The following is a 16,341-nucleotide window of genomic DNA, read 5'->3' as shown; positions in this document are numbered from 1 at the left end:
AATTCACGGCATATTATTTGAAAACAAAATACAATATTACCAGAAAGGACAGGGAAACTGCATCCGAAATACACCTGGAGGGATGTTGCCTTTTAATTTTTGCTTGCACGCCTCTTATTTCAGGAGAAGTTTCTATCATGATGAATTGGCGTTCTCCCATTCGAAGATGGCAACGAAGTTTCATAGCCCTGTTCTTTTTTTTTTATAATGTTCTCTGTGTCCTATAGTTTGTATACGTAGTGCGACAGATTCGTTACCAAGACAAATCACCAATAAAATAACAGATCAAATCATGAATAATTATTTTAGTCTTGTATACGAAAATGAGTCATTGTTTGCTCTTTAACATGTAAGTAGTCTTTTTTTCCTATAACTGGCGAACAAACAGTTGCGTGGAAAGTGCGGATGCTGGCAACCAAATGACACCCTTGTCCGACGTGTTTGTCACGCGGCGGTGTGACGTGGCGCGGCGCTGCGTCGCGTCATTGGGGCTGTGTTATGGCTGCGCGCGGAGCTGGCTCTGGGAGACGCTGGTCGCTGCTGTTTTTATTCTGGGGTGACGCAGCCCCCTTCTGCTCTCTTTCCGGAGTGTTCCTAGGTTTCTCTAGAGTCCACTGACAGGGAGCACGGTGGAGACGCCGAAAGGGCAGGGGTTTAAAGGGGAAGAACGGCAGAGGAGTGCTATGCCCCTCAGCTGCTGGACAGCCACAGAGGGTGGTGTTTCATTCTCCCTCACAAATATTACGGAGTGTGCACACGACCCACTCATTGCCCCGATTACTTAGTCGTTTGGTTCCCTTATGAACCTCCCCAAACCAGTTTCGCCTATCGCTTCCCTATATGTTAATCTTTTCTAGTTGAGTGCCGGCGCAAGGCTGGTTTTGGTTTTACCTGGCACATTATTAAATCACAAACTAACTGCGCTCGCACCTAAACACTAATCCTACCTTCAGCTACTCACCTTTTGGTCAATGTATTGCTCTACATCGCCTTTATCCGTGTCTTAACAATACTTTCACTCCAGAACGCAGCGCAGCATTAACAAATAGCACTTCTGACCTACTTTGTAATGTTCCCACCCATCTTCGTCTGACTTTCCCTACGGTATTCTTAAACATCGTGACAGAAGGGCTATGCTGATGATATCCTGATGATAACTTCTGTTCAGAAAAAAATATCGCCAACTAAAAGTTACTTAAAAATAAGTGCTAAGGCTACTCAAACTTTATTCATTAGTGAACCTGACTGATTACTCCTATGATAATGTGAATTTTATTTGTTGATAACGAACTTGCTGCAAAGGTTCAGTTGCACTTGTAAGGAATGTTGGAGATTCCCCTCTATGTTTGATAATTGGTACTGACGGCAATGAAGGATGCGAGGCTCCTAAGTGGGTAGGGAGCTCCGTACATCCTTCTGGGGTAGTCATGGAGTGCATGCACGCCCCTTTACAGATTCAAGATAACGCTTGCAACAACGGCCAGGACATGGTTTTCCAGAGTGAGGACGATGTCTTTGAGCTGTGTCCCTCTGACGGTGATGACGCTGAAGATGCAATGACTGCAGGCCCTGGAGAACCAGCTTTGAACCAGAGCCCCGATGCTCTTTCGTTTCCTTTGGATACTGACCAGTTTCAAATTGGAAATTCTCTATCTGGTCCTAACAATGGCTGCCACAAACAGATGAAAACGCTGGACCGTGAGTTAAGTTTAACTCAGAAAACTCCTACTACGAGTGAATCTGACATACTTGTGAACCTCAGCACAGGCCCTGAGCTGAGGGGCATCAACAGTGGCTCTGGGATGAGCCCATCCGCGGAAGGGAACTTTGCCCAAAACAACATTATTGGATCTGTTCCTCTTGTACCTGAGCCCCCAGCGGGCCTCAACGACTCTAACACTTTGTTTTTTTCTCCCGAGAAGATTTCTGACGAAAGTACTTTCCCTGTCTCACAAACTATTGGCTCGGAAAGTCTGGCTCATGATTCTGTACATTTGCCCCCCTCAGGAGAGGACGAAAATGGGAAAAACAAGCATGGGCCAAAGCGAGTGACCTTCCCATCAGACGATGACATAGTGTCTGGGGCCGTGGAACCCAAAGACCCATGGAGACATGGTAAATACAATTGGCTTTTTATAGCTTTGGCAGTATTTTTATATTGTCTTGACATTTCAGCAATACGTCTTCTGTAGTGTCACTTTGTACAAGTATATTAGTCTTTGCCAACCATTGCTGTGCGCATTGTATTTATATGCACGATTCTGTGCCTTTTTTAAATTTTTTTTGAGGCATGGGGATTTCACGAGGGGTTTTCTTTGATTTAGGACTTGCTACTGAGAGGTAGTAGGGGTTCGGTAAGTTTTAGTCAATGTCCATATGCACACAAGGCTCCTCCCATACCTGCCTAGCATTGATCACGCCTCACATTGCTGTGAGATATTTGTTCTCTTCATTTTCTTCAAGAGTTGCAGTTTATTGACCGATTTCTGGGATGACCATAGATAGCACTGTTTGCAGTACAGAGAACATTCAAATCCACACAAGAGGATACTTGGAGCCAATGCAAAGTACCCTATGCTGATGTAATGTGTCCCCATTGTTTTCAAAATCTGTCAAGCTGCACCATTTAGGGACTCTGCATTCTTTTTTTTAAAGAAATTTGGGGAGCCAGAATGATATCTTGTCTGTGTAGTTGATCCTTGAAGGAAGGAGTTCCCTTTACTGCCTATGTTTTATTCTTTTCTGGGAAGGTAAATCTATTTTTAAGGTTTGCAGCTAGAAGGAGCCAACCAGTGCAATTTACAGCGGACAAAAACGACCAATCATAAAGCACAACAAGTTTAGTTTTCTTAAAAGCTCTTGACACCTGCCCACCACCAGCAGGGCCCAGTCATTTCTCAAATATCTAATTGGGCCGCCTCCTATCAATATTTTTAATCTGTTGTTAAATCACCTCAAGGTAAGAGCAACCTGTTTGATTAGTGGCTGTGCAGCATCAGCATAAAAAAAAACTTCAGAGTTCTATCCCTTGATTCTTAATCTGGTTCAAGACATTGGAATGTAAATGTTGAGCAGAAAAGAATAGGTCACCATGCCAAATTAGAATGTAAATGTTGAGCAGGATAGGTCCCAATTCCAAATGTTGGGATTCCTCATTTTTGTTCTAGAAAAGTTGACTAATGGCGGTTGGATAGATGCAGGTCTACAGTATTTAGGTTCTGGTCAGGATTTTAAGAGCCCAGCATGTTTTTTCACTCTTAAAAGGCAATAAACATACTTTTCGGGGTGAAAATGTACCCTGGCGGACATAGATACTTTTGGGGGGCACACACAGTAAATGTATAACTCAATTTATTTGGCTTAATAAGGCATTCTTTTGCACCTTGCGTAGGAGTCATAGGAAGACTACTGAGATAGAAGTAGGTAAGCATTTTTGTCTAATCTGGAAGTTGCTAGGATTGACAACAGCTAATTTGACTTCAAAGGGATAGATGCGTTCTTTTTGTTTCTGACTACCACAACTTGGTTTGGAACATTATTCATAAAACGAAGTGCAGTTATTTTGTCACCATTGTTAAAGCGTTCCACGGTTTAGTAGACACATTGCTCATAAATGTATCTCTGCTGGAACACAACTTGGCGTTCCATCGTATGTTGTGTTGTCAAATGTGCACATGCACCCTTTCAGTATCATACTGGGAATGAAGACTACATGGAAGTTAATGTATTGAAGATAGTGCACTTTTGTTATTGGGTCTAATTTTAGTCCAACTGAAGCCATTAAATTGATACATTTTGTTGTTTTTTTCCTTCATTTTTATTGTTTAGTTATGTAACAGTAAAAGTGATCTTTTCTAAAAAAAAAAAAAAAAAAAATTGGTCTTCGGATAATTTCATTACAGCAGACACATGTGAAATTAGTGCATAGTAATGCAGCACTACTTCATAACTTTGTACTGTTTCCCCTGTTTTTTTGTGTGTGCACTCTATTTTCTATGGGTAGCATTTGTAGGTTGTATTTGGGATTATATTTCTCAGGGTGTATAACGTAATTTATTTTCTAGTACATACTTCACACTTGGTTAGCTTGCTTTTTCTTAGGTTTAACAACCGAGACCTGGAACAGTAGCAAATGAGTTGCTTGACCGCTATTGCATGAATGCTTAACATGAAATAATGCATACAAGCACAGTTAAACATTTCAAGTTGCGACATATTAGCCAGTCATGAGTTCTCTGCCCCAGGCATGAATGAATGTTGTCCAAATTCACACATCGCTTTATTCACTTGCACAAAGTAAATTATCGCAGACTATTGCACATTTTGTGGCGTAATAGAAGTACTGTACATGTAGCATGGGCATTGGCAACAGATTGTGTAGGAGCTGGTATACATTTTTACATATAGACATGATTACGTAACACCAGTATCAATTTATAATGTACATTGATAACATGCAGATTCATCTAACGGAGCAGATGTACACAAACATTGCCAAGTGTTTCCATCTAGTCTACTTGTGGATCTATGCCTCGCCTGGTTAGACACGTAGGTCCTGTAGATTTGGCCAGCCGCTTGGAATGAAATTCCTTTTAACTAGTCTCAAAATCTGAGAGCCCCCAGCATGCCAGCTCACAAAGTTAGAGCTTTTTTAGTCTTGCTCGAATGCGATCATCCACCCTGTCGATGGTGACTTTTCTCAAAAGCATGCATTTTGTACTTGTGTGTTTAGGCAGTCTTACTGAACCTCCATAATAACAATTGGGTTAGGCATACAAGTTCGGGGGCTCTAATGCTTGGCTTATTGTAGCATCAATTCTTTGACCCCCAACTGCCCTGGAAGAAGGAAATCTAAAAACTCCAATGAATCCAAGTGGCAAGACTCTGCTTGAGCCCAAGGAAACCGTGTAAAGCTACACTTAACCTATAATCTCTGTACATGCTTATTGTGAGTCTGGCCCAAAACTGGTTGTACACAGTGGCTGTCTATGGAGAGGCTAACTACAGAAACTGAATGCCCATGATATCCCTGACTGGAGTCTGAGATCCAGTAGTAGAAGATTCTTTATGGCAAATCCCGGCAGTTGAACCAATAGGCAAGCTAGTTGGTGCCTGAGCCTAGCTCTTCAGGGCTCATTTGACCCACAACTGAGAACACTGCCTTGCCTTCTTTCCTTCAAGGTAGCCATGAACATTTTGTATTTTTATTTCAAGGAGTTCGTCCTCTCGTAGCTACATTTTTAATGAGGCTATCTTCCATTTAATGATGGACCAGAACCGATATTCTGTGGGCACAGTGCCCTTTGTCTGAACCTGTTGAGGAATCTCACAGTAGCATCATCAAGATGGGCACACTCCAATCTCGCTATGGAAGGGAAGCACCAGCTGCTGTTCACCAACCATAGTTGATGAACCACATGGCTGTAATATTTTTTTTTAAAAAAAATATATTTATTAGGTTTCCATCAAAATACATATCCATCAAATATTTTCAGTAAAAATGAAGAATTATGACTAACAATATCTTATGTCCCTACAACTATAATACTATATATGTCTACAATCATACCAGACCATAGAATTAAAAATAACTGCACATTACAGTTTCTATTAATTCCTTGTATCCATAAAGTGGCCCAGGAGGAGGACCTAAAAATAATATATAATGGCTTAGTGTCGGGGGGAAACCTGCAAATATACTCTATGGAAATCCATAATGTTAAATGCAATGACTGACCTCAGGTCTCATCAGTAGGTTGAAACGTTTTTCAGGACTGTAGTCTGTCTTCATACAGTAATGAGAATGGTAGAATCGTAATGCTGCTTGTCACGAGTGCGTATTAGTCACTGCAAGCAGCCGCTGTCTGCTGTGTCTGGGAATGTGCATATCTAAACTTACTTAGCGCGAAATAGGTATATCTATACTGGCTACACAATATTGTGCTAATTACCAAGATACACGACACAGTGCCATGCCTCCACACATATAGTGCTGACAACAACCCTCCGCTCTGTCTCTCATAGATCGCTCTGATCGCTCATTCCCAGACACAGCAGACAGCGGCTGCCTGCAGTGACTAATACGCGCTCGTGACAAGCAGCATTACGATTCTACCGTTCTCATTACTGTATGAAGACAGAATACAGTCCGGGAAAAACGTTTCAACCTACTGATGAGGCCCTGAGGTCAGTCGTCGGCTGGGGCCTCCCTCTGGAACAGCCTCCCTGCCACTCTAAAACTTGAGGAGAACCATCTCTGGTTCCAGAAGCACCTCAAGACCTTCCTCTTTTCTTCTGCTTTTGCTCCCCCTTTCCCCTGCTGATCCTTTCTCTCTTGGCACCGTGCACCTGGCCACCCTCTGTCCTCCGGGCCACCCCTTGCACTGGGGTCTGTATCTGTACCCATACAGCCCTCCCTTTTTTGCTTCCTGCACTTATCAGACCTACCCTGTCTGCTGCCTTAAACCTAGCACTTGCAAATTGCTGGCTGCACTACCACTGTTTGTTGCCTTTATTATTTATTTATTGTTATTTATATGTTTCTCCTCTGCTTCACACTTTCCACTTCTCCCCCCCTTCCATGCAATTTTCCCCTCCCCCATGCACTTGCGCGTTCTCAATGTCGCTGGGCCTAGTAAGATCACAGTTTTGTTCTCCCCTGTTCCCCTCACTTGCCTTGTCGCGCTCTGAAACACTTGTGTGCGAACGCGATAGAAATAAAATATCAATATCGGTTATTGCATTTAACATTATGGATTTCCATAGATAAGTATATTTGTAGGTTTCACCCTGACACTAAGCTATTATATATTATTTTTAGGTCCTCCTCCTGGGCCACTTTATGGACACAAGGAATTAATTGCTTGAGAAATAATAGGCACCCAAGCCCTGAAGATGGATTATTGGAAAATCCGAAACGCGTCGGCAATCATTTTATCTCCTAAGGAGCGTATTGGATGTGAATGAAGATATGCATTTGACATAACAATCTTGTTGATTTAATTTTGTTGTGTATTAGAAAGATGGTGTGTGATGTGTAAACACAACCACTGACCTATTGTATTCATTGTATAGGAACATATACGAACAGCTATGTACATGTGGAATTGTACACTGGTTTTGTGTTGATTGAACTTGATTATCCTTTTATGAATTTACTTTCCATAATTACAACTTTTTGAGAAGAACATTGCTGTGGTGTCACTCAGTTATTTGACGTACTGATGCCTTTGAAGTTGTGTATGAATTTACATTTGATGTGTTTCAGTAGAATTTTGAAGTAAGGAATGACGGTAACAATACTAGGGACCTAGAGTCTCTTAAACACGTGATCCGGGCAGACTGCACCCTTTTGAGGCTCGCCCTCGAACACCTGTTGTCAAATTACCTTGGGATTGTTTGCATCCCCACAGGAGTGCATCATTGAGTCACCTGTTAGCAACATTGAGTCACCTGTTAGCAATTAACAGATTTAGCTGGCCGATAGAAGGTGGCCATAGGAGAGAAGATTTAGGAGACCGTGTAAGCCTGCATACCAGGCGATCAAAGGAGGAGTAGAGATGATGGACACAGGTATCCATTCTGGGAAGATCCACGCCACTCCCCCTCCTAACCCCTTGGGCCTGGGCACAGAGAGGTGTCCTCCAGGAAGTGGTGTGTCAAAGCTTGTGACAGAGCTGTCCCTGAACCATGTCTCCGTAATAGCGAGCACATCTAGATCCATGCATTCAAGGAGATTTCAGATGTCAGATCAGTGCTCGACAGCAGAGCGAGAACTAAGCTTGGCAATATGGAGGAGCTTGCCATCTTTGAAGGTCTACTGTGGGTGGCCAGATAGCCGGAGGGATGGTGGAGGGTGCCGGAGGAGCCAAGGGCGACAAGGGAGCTGGGACAGTGAGGCAAGGGTGCCTGTGCAGAGGAGGGGGAAGGCACAGTAGGCAAGGGCGCCTGTGCAGAGGAGGGGGAAGGCACAGTAGGCAAGGGCGCCTGTGCAGAGGAGGGGGAAGGCACAGTAGGCAAGGGCGCCTGTGCAGAGGAGGGGGAAGGCACAGTAGGCAAGGGCGCCTGTGCAGAGGAGGGGGAAGGCACAGTAGGCAAGGGAGCCTGTGCAGAGGAGGGTGAAGGGTAGCAGGCAAGGGCGCCTGTGCAGAGGAGGGGGAAGGCACTGGAGCCTCTGCAGAGGAGGAGGAAGGCACAGCAGACAAGGGGGGCATGTGCAGAGGATGAGGAAGGCACAGCAGAGAAGGGAGCCAGTCCAGTGGGTGAGGTGACGTTTGAGAGGCGAGATTGGAGCCTGTCAAAGAGAAGGTTGGGTTGAGCTGGGGAGGTAGAAGGGTTTGCACAACATTCACCTCAACTATGATAGCAGCAGCGAAAGGCTGGAACAACCTGCCCCTCTCCCTGCGGGGGACTATTGATCATCTGACATTTCGGCGGAACCTGAAAACTCTGCTCTTTTAATAGTGCCACCCTGGAACCACTCCTCACTTTCTCTCTTAGCGCCATGATGCCCCTGGGTGTACGTGCGCTCAATAAATAACATTAACATAACATGATTGTTTGGCATACGTGAAGGGGCTGAGGGGATTTCCCCTTATTATGCTTCCAGGTTCACTTGGCTGGTGGCCATTCCTGCTCACCAGATCTCCTCGGTGTGCCAAAGGATTGTCATGCAGTGTGACTTTGTCATGAGTTTTGTGAACTGTGTACAACTACCACAAAATGTTATCTTGTCAAACAAAGATTTGATTTTGCATTTGTTTAGTCATTTTTCAATGTCTAAGCTCAGCCACTCTGGCTCTGTTTGTTCTGGGATAAACGTGTTCATTTCTGCCGATCAGAGTGAGTTGTATGACGAGTGCTCTGGTTGCTGGCATGGTTCCTTGAAGGACTGTTCTGCCTTAGCTTTAGTCAATCGATGTAATTGAATTATTGGAGCCGACTGCATTGATCGAAATTACTGTTGGATAAGCGGGCGCTAAAAGTAGCTCCTGGGTATCCAAAAGCCAGCTACCACTGGGGAACGAGGAGCCAGTACATGGATTCTGCAAGTTTAACATATGGGAGGACAAGGCTATGGTGGTGCTGGAGATGTAAGTTCTGGCCTTCATAGTGGGCATTTTGTTCACATGCGGGGGCTTCCGTTTCGAGCTACTGAAAATGATATAGCATGTGCAAGTATTCCAGCAGGCTGAAGTGATTGCTGAAATGTCTGTTGTAATTGCGAAGGAGAATCGTGCATCGCTTCCATCCATTACACAAGTGATGGCTTGGGTTATGAAGCACCGTGCCCAATCTTGTTTTCTATTGGTTGTCATCAGTGAAGCAATACGTTTTTTCGATTGTTTCGTACGCTGTTTTATTCTCTACATGGGTCCATTTATTGCTTTACAGTATTTCTTACTACAGTGTTATTTTTTTAAGCTGCTTTAAAGCCCTTGTATGTGACATGAGTGCAGTCTGTAGACCCGTCACAGCTGCAAATTGTCGTGGTTTTCTATATAAACAAGGTGACTTGGCTAATAAGAGTACTGTCTGTATTTTTACTACTTGTACTGTCACCAGCAAGTGAACTAATGCTGTCGGTGGTAGTGTGACTTTTACAAATACTGCTAACTAATATTGGCAGAAACCTACATGTGCTACTACCAGTAGTAGCGGAATTGGTACTCAAAATCCAAAGTGTGTATGTCTGGTCTATCAGCAGACTGCAAGCCCCTCATAGATCCTTTGCAGAACCTGCTACGCCCCATCAACTAGGCATTAAATGATTTTCGCAAACACCTAGCAGCTGTGATATCTTGAAGCCTCAAGTCCCCCACAGATCGGCTCAAATACCACTCTAAAATGTGATTGGAATGGTAGATGGCAAGTGATAAACTAATACTTTTGTAGCATTTTTAATACTTTGTGGCATTTTCATGGGAATTGAAAGCGGGGGAAATCCAAAATGATTGCAGTCATTTTGTAATTGCCTGTGCATTTTGAGGTGCATAAGGCCATGCCGTGTTTTACTCTTTAACTAGGTTTAATACATTTGAATTGTTAAACGTTTGGGTGTGATCTTCTCTTCTGGTTTCACTAGGCTATTTTTGGGTAAAACCATATGTATCTCACCAATAATTTAACAGCCGTTGTACCCACTGGCCCCCATTTTTGTCTTGGCACATGTCGAGCTTGCAGTAATTCCAAAAAGCCCTGCCTCTCATTACCTACGCAACATAAGCATACCGAAATCAGCCAAAAACATGCAATAATTGCACCAATCACACATGCTAGGCCTTTCCCCCGCTGTCTAGGAATCTCAAACTTGAGGAATCTCAAACTTAGCTGTGTTTAGATCTGCCACTCTGTGAAAACTAGATTTTTCTCCCACTATCTAGGAATCTCAAATTCAGCTGTATATATCTGCCTTTTTGTGAAACCCAGGCCTTTCTCCCACTGTCGAGGAGTCTCGCCTCACCCCAGAATCAGAAGGGAACGAGTAGGAATCATGAATTCTGGCAGAAACAGGAAGCCCAGGGAGGGACCTACAATCCATTCCCAACTGGTAGGCGTAGGGCGGACATTTCGGACCTCCGATATACACACACCGCCAAGCTTGCAGAGGAATTTCACAGTACCCCGCTAGAGGTCAAGGGAGCAACCCATAACCTTCCTAACCATCTCTAACCCTTGGGTGGTGTTGGGGGGGGGGGGGGGGAATTGCACCTCCATGACCCATGTCCACATACCGCTGGATTTCTACAGAAGACCAATTACCACACTGCAGCGTACCTACCGACTAGGATGCCAAACAATATCAAGGCACACAGGATGGTCATAGATGCCAACCACAAAAACCAAAGCAAAGAGGTAAGGGAAAAAAAATCCCTTAACCCAATGCTAAAACCTATATTTTTCACTTCACAAACTCTTCTCCAGAAACTCACTACGACCACATCCCTGCACAGCAAACCGCACGTACTTCACCATACTGCAACAACATAAACATAACCATGCACAGCACATGGGAATTGCTCATACTCGAAAATCGCACCTAAGCTCAGCGAACGGTGCAAACCAAACTGAAACTGCCAACAGAACATCGTATCTCGCTTTCCTATTCCCACTGCACCCTATTAACCGCTCCTACAGCCTCCCTGTTTCACACCGTCCTTTTTCAGATCTGCTCGAGTGCCAGGGGACCACTCGAGTGGTGATAGTGCGCGGTACAAGTAACCTTTAACATAAGATGCAAATATGCCATTTCGTTCATTTTATGACCTCTTATGCTTTGAATGCTGTATAGATGTGTCCTAATCTTTATTGATTGTCCCAAACACACAGACGTAAATTCACATAGGTATGTTTGTTCAGCATCAGTTGGCCCAGGGAGCTAAAAGTAGCTCCTGGTAGATGTTGGTATAAATCTAACAGGCTCGTCTAGGCTACAAGCCAGAGCTAAATTGCTCCCAGCTCCCCTCAATTTAAAACCATGCTACTGTGTGGCAATGTGCTACCTAGAAGGGCTTCCCTTATTTAAATTATGGTGGGCCTCGTTTTACTGGGACTTTTCTAGACTTGAATTGGTGTGATTGAGGAAGTTACATATTTGTGCAAGGAAAGAATGTAGCGGGCACATGTATATCCTGCAGCACCTTCCTGGCAACTACACTTGGGATCTCTGTTGGTCACTTCCATGTTGTGTGGTGTGTGCCACTGAGTCTCATCGTCTTCAAAGAGGAAGGCCTTGCAAAAGCTTGTCCTCTTGCAATTTAGTGGTAAAAGAATAGATGGAAAACAAGGCCAGTTCAAAACTTTTTTGTAGTGGGTACACAAAGGGGTTAGTACTAGACAAAGACTTGTCCTCTTAAAAGAATCCATTTGAGGGTAGGAAAAATTGTGCTACAGTAATTCTGTGTTCATTCAAAACATTGGCAGACATCAAATTCGAGGTAACGCATAACAGTTGAGTTTTTCTTTTTTGGTTCTTCATGAATTTGTTTAACTGAATGCTGCATTTCAGCACTTTATTGCTCTGTTATTTTCCTGCCAGCTGGACTAGTGCACCTGCAATTATTTTTTTACATTGTCTTTATTACAAAAGCGAATAGACGCAATGAAAAAGAGAATATGGCGTACAATCCATTGAAATTCCATCATAAACAAATTAATCATTAAATTAATTAAATAAATCGCCACATATCTAGAACCGTAATTTCTTGACACATCAATTCAGTTTCATTTAAGAATTGAAACAAACCTGTTAATAAGCAATAGGTTGTTACCCCACGTAAGGCATGACCAGAAAAGATCTTTTGAAAATTCTGTGGTAAGGCTAAACAGTTCTTTCTCAAAGCACTTTATTCTGTTTCAACTCCAAAGAGTAGCAATCTAGAATCCAGTGACTCACATTCTCCACCACGGAATTACCATTAAAAGTAACTGCATATTGCCGCTAAGACAGCCCCCTCTGGATCACAGGTGTAATAATTCCTTGTACGTTCATATGTATGAATTTGATTCAACCTAAATCTCATATATACTGTGCAGGGCTTTGGGCAGGGAAAGCACTTTAAGTAAGGTGGAAGCTGGCCTAACCTGGCATATTCTCGGTATATGGAGTAGTTATTCATAGATTCAATTGTGATTCTTCAATCATCCCTAAATAGTTTAGCCTTAACTTCATCAGGATTGTATTTGTGCTCCAGCACATTCAAGCATATATTTTTTCCCAGTAATTTGTCCATATTGACCCGGAACCCTTTCACAGACTGGACAGAACTTTGTAGCATGATCTGGTTGAAGTCCATGTACAGTGAGTTACTCAAACTCTAAAATGGGACAACTGTCTCCATTGAAATCTAGCCTGCAATGAGGTTAAGCGGAATTCATGCCTGATGATACCGTTCAGCACTGACAGGGCTAGCCCCATCACCTTTTTCCAGATGGTCCCTTGCATACCATTCAGGCAGACGCCAGGGTCTACAGATGCCATGTCTATCCCATAAAGCAGTATCGGCTCTCTATCCCATAAAGCAGTATCGGCTCTATCTTGCCCAGTCTATCTTGCCCAGTTAGTATTTGAGAACAGGGAGGATGGAGAACCTACATAGTTTGCAAAGATGCGCTTCATATGAGATAATAGAGGAGCCAGCTTCTCCTTCACTGCGCGTATCCACACCTCAATGGAACCTATGTTGGATAGATTTTAACCCAGCTAGTGCGTGGATCGCACCCTTTCAACTGTTTCCATCCCCACACACCATGGCATCAACTTAGCATTCTTGAGTTTAGAAAAAAATCACCACCTTGGATTTAACACTGTTGATGGCCAGATTATTTTATGTGGTATAGGCCGCAAAGATGTTGAGTTTGCTTTGTAGGCCCTGTGGAGTCTGATCAAAAATGATGTAATCCGCAAAGGCCAACCAGTGTAATCTCAGGTGTTCCAACCTGCAATCAGATCCGGTCTCTCCCTTAAATGATCAATGTCACACACATATAAGTTAAACAAGGTTGGTGCCAAAATGCACCCCTGTCTTAGTCCCAGTGAAACCTGAATGGGCTTAGTAACAGCGCCCTCTTTAAGGTCAATCCTGACAGTGGAATTTTGATGCAATGCTGCCACTAAGCAAACTAACTGGTGGGGCACTTTAAGTCTGAGTAGTTAGTCCCAGAGCCGCTGGCGCTCCACACAGTCAAAGGCCGAGCAAAGATCCAGGGATGCCATATAAATGGTACCCCCTTGAGAAGCCTTGGCTGAGAGCAACACATGTTTGATTAGTGTAGCATTGGAGTATTGACCTGCTGCCTGAATCCTTCCCGGAAGCGAGATAGAATGTTGACCTTCACTAGATAGGTGTTCAGGTCTCTAAGCAACAAAGAAAAAAACGCCTTACAGGTGGAGTCGATCAGAGAAATGGGCCGATAGTTGGCTGGATCATGGGGGTCAATTAGGGTTTGCCTGGCCATATTGGCTTAATCGTGTCTTTTTTTCAGCAAATAAGGGGGAAGCCTATCGGGACCTGGTGCCCTAGAGGGCTTAAGTTTCTTGATAGCATGTTATGTCTTCCATTGTCCAGGGGCAAGGGTCAGAGTTGTAACCCGCACTGAGGGATAGAGCACTTGGCATCCAATGAAGATTTAAATTTGCCCTTAATGAAGGAGACCCAGGGGCTTTCTAGAATTACCTCAGGCACCAATGTTGGTTAAAATGCCCCCCCTTAGAGTTGATGGTCTTCCAAAATTATGTCAGTCTTTTTATAAGCAACCTCAGCATATGTTGGTTGTCTTTAAGGTGGAGTTCGTATCTTGGGGCTTTCACAAGGTTTCTATGACGCTGACACTCCCGCCTCTTCAGACTGATATTACTCTATAGAGACTGCTGGCTCAGTGAAAGCTTTGTTCGTTCGCCTTTTGCACCTCTTGAGTCTTATTCTTTTATCGAACATAAGTGGGTATGGGGTCCCTTGAGATGCCTCGCTGTATCCAATGTAACCCTGCTTATACAATCCCGATGCGCAAGTCCAGTAGCCTCTGCTCCATGGGAGGTGTAGTGCGTGCCCCCCACCCCCAGGTGTCTCGCCCACTGCTGTGTGTATTCGGCAATTCCTACGTTTTATTATACATTGGGGAATCCCTGCGACATGACCGCCCGTTATTCTGTGGTGTGATAAACGCTAGGGCATCGCATATGTCGGACCTGCGTGTGATTTTACTGATTTTACTCCTAGTATGTTCACCTACCCCCACATCGAGCATGTGCAAGTTGGTAGACCTTACCTTGAGGGAGGCAGAAACAAGAGGAGTCTAACCATGATTTGAAGGTGCCCCTGTGCCAAATGAAAAGATCTCCCTTACTGGGAAGTTCTATCTCCAATAGTTGCAAGTCCCAGGATGACATAAATGTGCCCCAACTCTCAAGCCCCACGTGGAGTAGTTCCACCCCATCTTCCCCCAGTGGCACAGAAGACATTGAAATCTGCCCCTCCCCACCCTCCCAGCCATAGCATTTTGGTAACTCGCCAAGAGTCAAAGGTCAGTGTTAACGTGGAGAAATTTTGTTTTAGCACAAAAGGTCACATACACATGGTTTCTTGTAAGAACAGAATGTTACATTTTCTCATCTCTGCTGAGTTCTTCCAGTTGTAGACAAGTTTTTCAGCCTGCATGAGTTCCACGAGGGAATCTTGATGTCACCAATGCTAGGATGCTTCAACCCCGTTGTTAGAGACACAAAGATTTTAATGCCCCCCTCAATAAATGACAAATCTTGAGCATCGTTTTTGCTAACAGATTGACGACACAAGCATTGGCTAGTATTCATAGTCCACAATTGTGGGTGATGACTCGGAGGTCAACGGAGGGGCCAAAATAACCTTTGCAGCCTCTGTGGTTTTGATGTCAAACAAATCATAGCCCAAGGATTGTAGAATCACCCAGTGGGACCAAATCAGGTTCGATACAATCTCAGAATAAAATTGACACCATGTGATTGTTTGTGACCGTAGGTGAGGCAATAAATTCAATATCCCCCGAGTGACGAGACCTTAGCGAGGGGAATTGCATAAATTCCAGCACCTTAGACCTGTTTAATCCCTTGGAGTCCGACCCATATTGCTCAACTGCCATCTAATTATCTTAGATGCGCACCACATCTCCAGAGCACTCCCCTGCTGAGTCCCAGACTGGACCATAGAGGGATTATTCGTGGCACAAGCAGTCTCACTGTTCCCATACTTATCTCCCCCTTTGTTGGTATCCACAGAGGTCAAATCTCTGGGATCTTTGGGTGGGTCCATCGCAGGATCCCCTAGACCTGGACAAATGTTCTGTGGCATCTGCGGCTGATGTATCGCTTCATCCCTAGGCCTCTGTGACTTACTGGACATGGGCAGAGTGACCATCGAAGGCCACAGAGCAGTAAGCTTCGACTGTTGTGATCTGTTCAAGGCCTCGGACTGAATGCCTCCCTTGTTTCACCTTCATTAGATAGCTGATCAGAACCCAACTGTGGGAAGGGGATGATGGGACTGGAGGGTCGATCTATCATTGCAGGAGGAAAAGGGGCATCGGCAGATGGAACCCTGTTTAGGCTTTTTGTTGGGACCTGCACCCCAGACCCCTTGCTAGATGTTCCAACAGACCTCTGCTTCAAAGCTGGATCTGTGCCCTGCTCATTTAGATCGATAATGTCATTGGCAGAGAGCTGGTTGGTCTTTTCTTGAAGCATTGGCAGGCCTTGATTTCACCGTTGGTTGGTTCTTTGCTTTTAAATCCCTTCAATTCCCCTTTTTTTTTCTTTCTTTCTTTCTTTTCTTGTTAGTGTAGGTAGAATAGGGAGGAGAGGAAAGATTC

At 44.1% G+C, this 16,341-nt stretch overlaps 1 protein-coding gene across 1 annotated transcript in view; it reads left to right on the top strand.

Moving 5' to 3' along the window:
- The first annotated feature begins 467 nt into the window (after nt 1-467).
- PPP1R37 (protein phosphatase 1 regulatory subunit 37) overlaps nt 468-16,341 on the top strand; it is a 1,561,993-nt gene continuing 1,546,119 nt past the window's right edge. Inside the window, exon 1 of the mRNA XM_069644632.1 lies at nt 468-2,115. Coding sequence (XP_069500733.1) covers nt 1,428-2,115 — 688 coding nt within the window. The 5' untranslated portion in view covers nt 468-1,427. The remainder of the gene's footprint in view (nt 2,116-16,341) is intronic.

This window comes from Ambystoma mexicanum, chromosome 2p, assembly GCF_040938575.1.
Source record: "Ambystoma mexicanum isolate Mex_15411 chromosome 2p, UKY_AmexF1_1, whole genome shotgun sequence".
NCBI lineage: Eukaryota > Metazoa > Chordata > Amphibia > Caudata > Ambystomatidae > Ambystoma > Ambystoma mexicanum.
The sequence above is the reverse complement of the archived record's forward strand: the minus strand, read 5'-3'. Positions and strand labels throughout refer to the sequence as shown.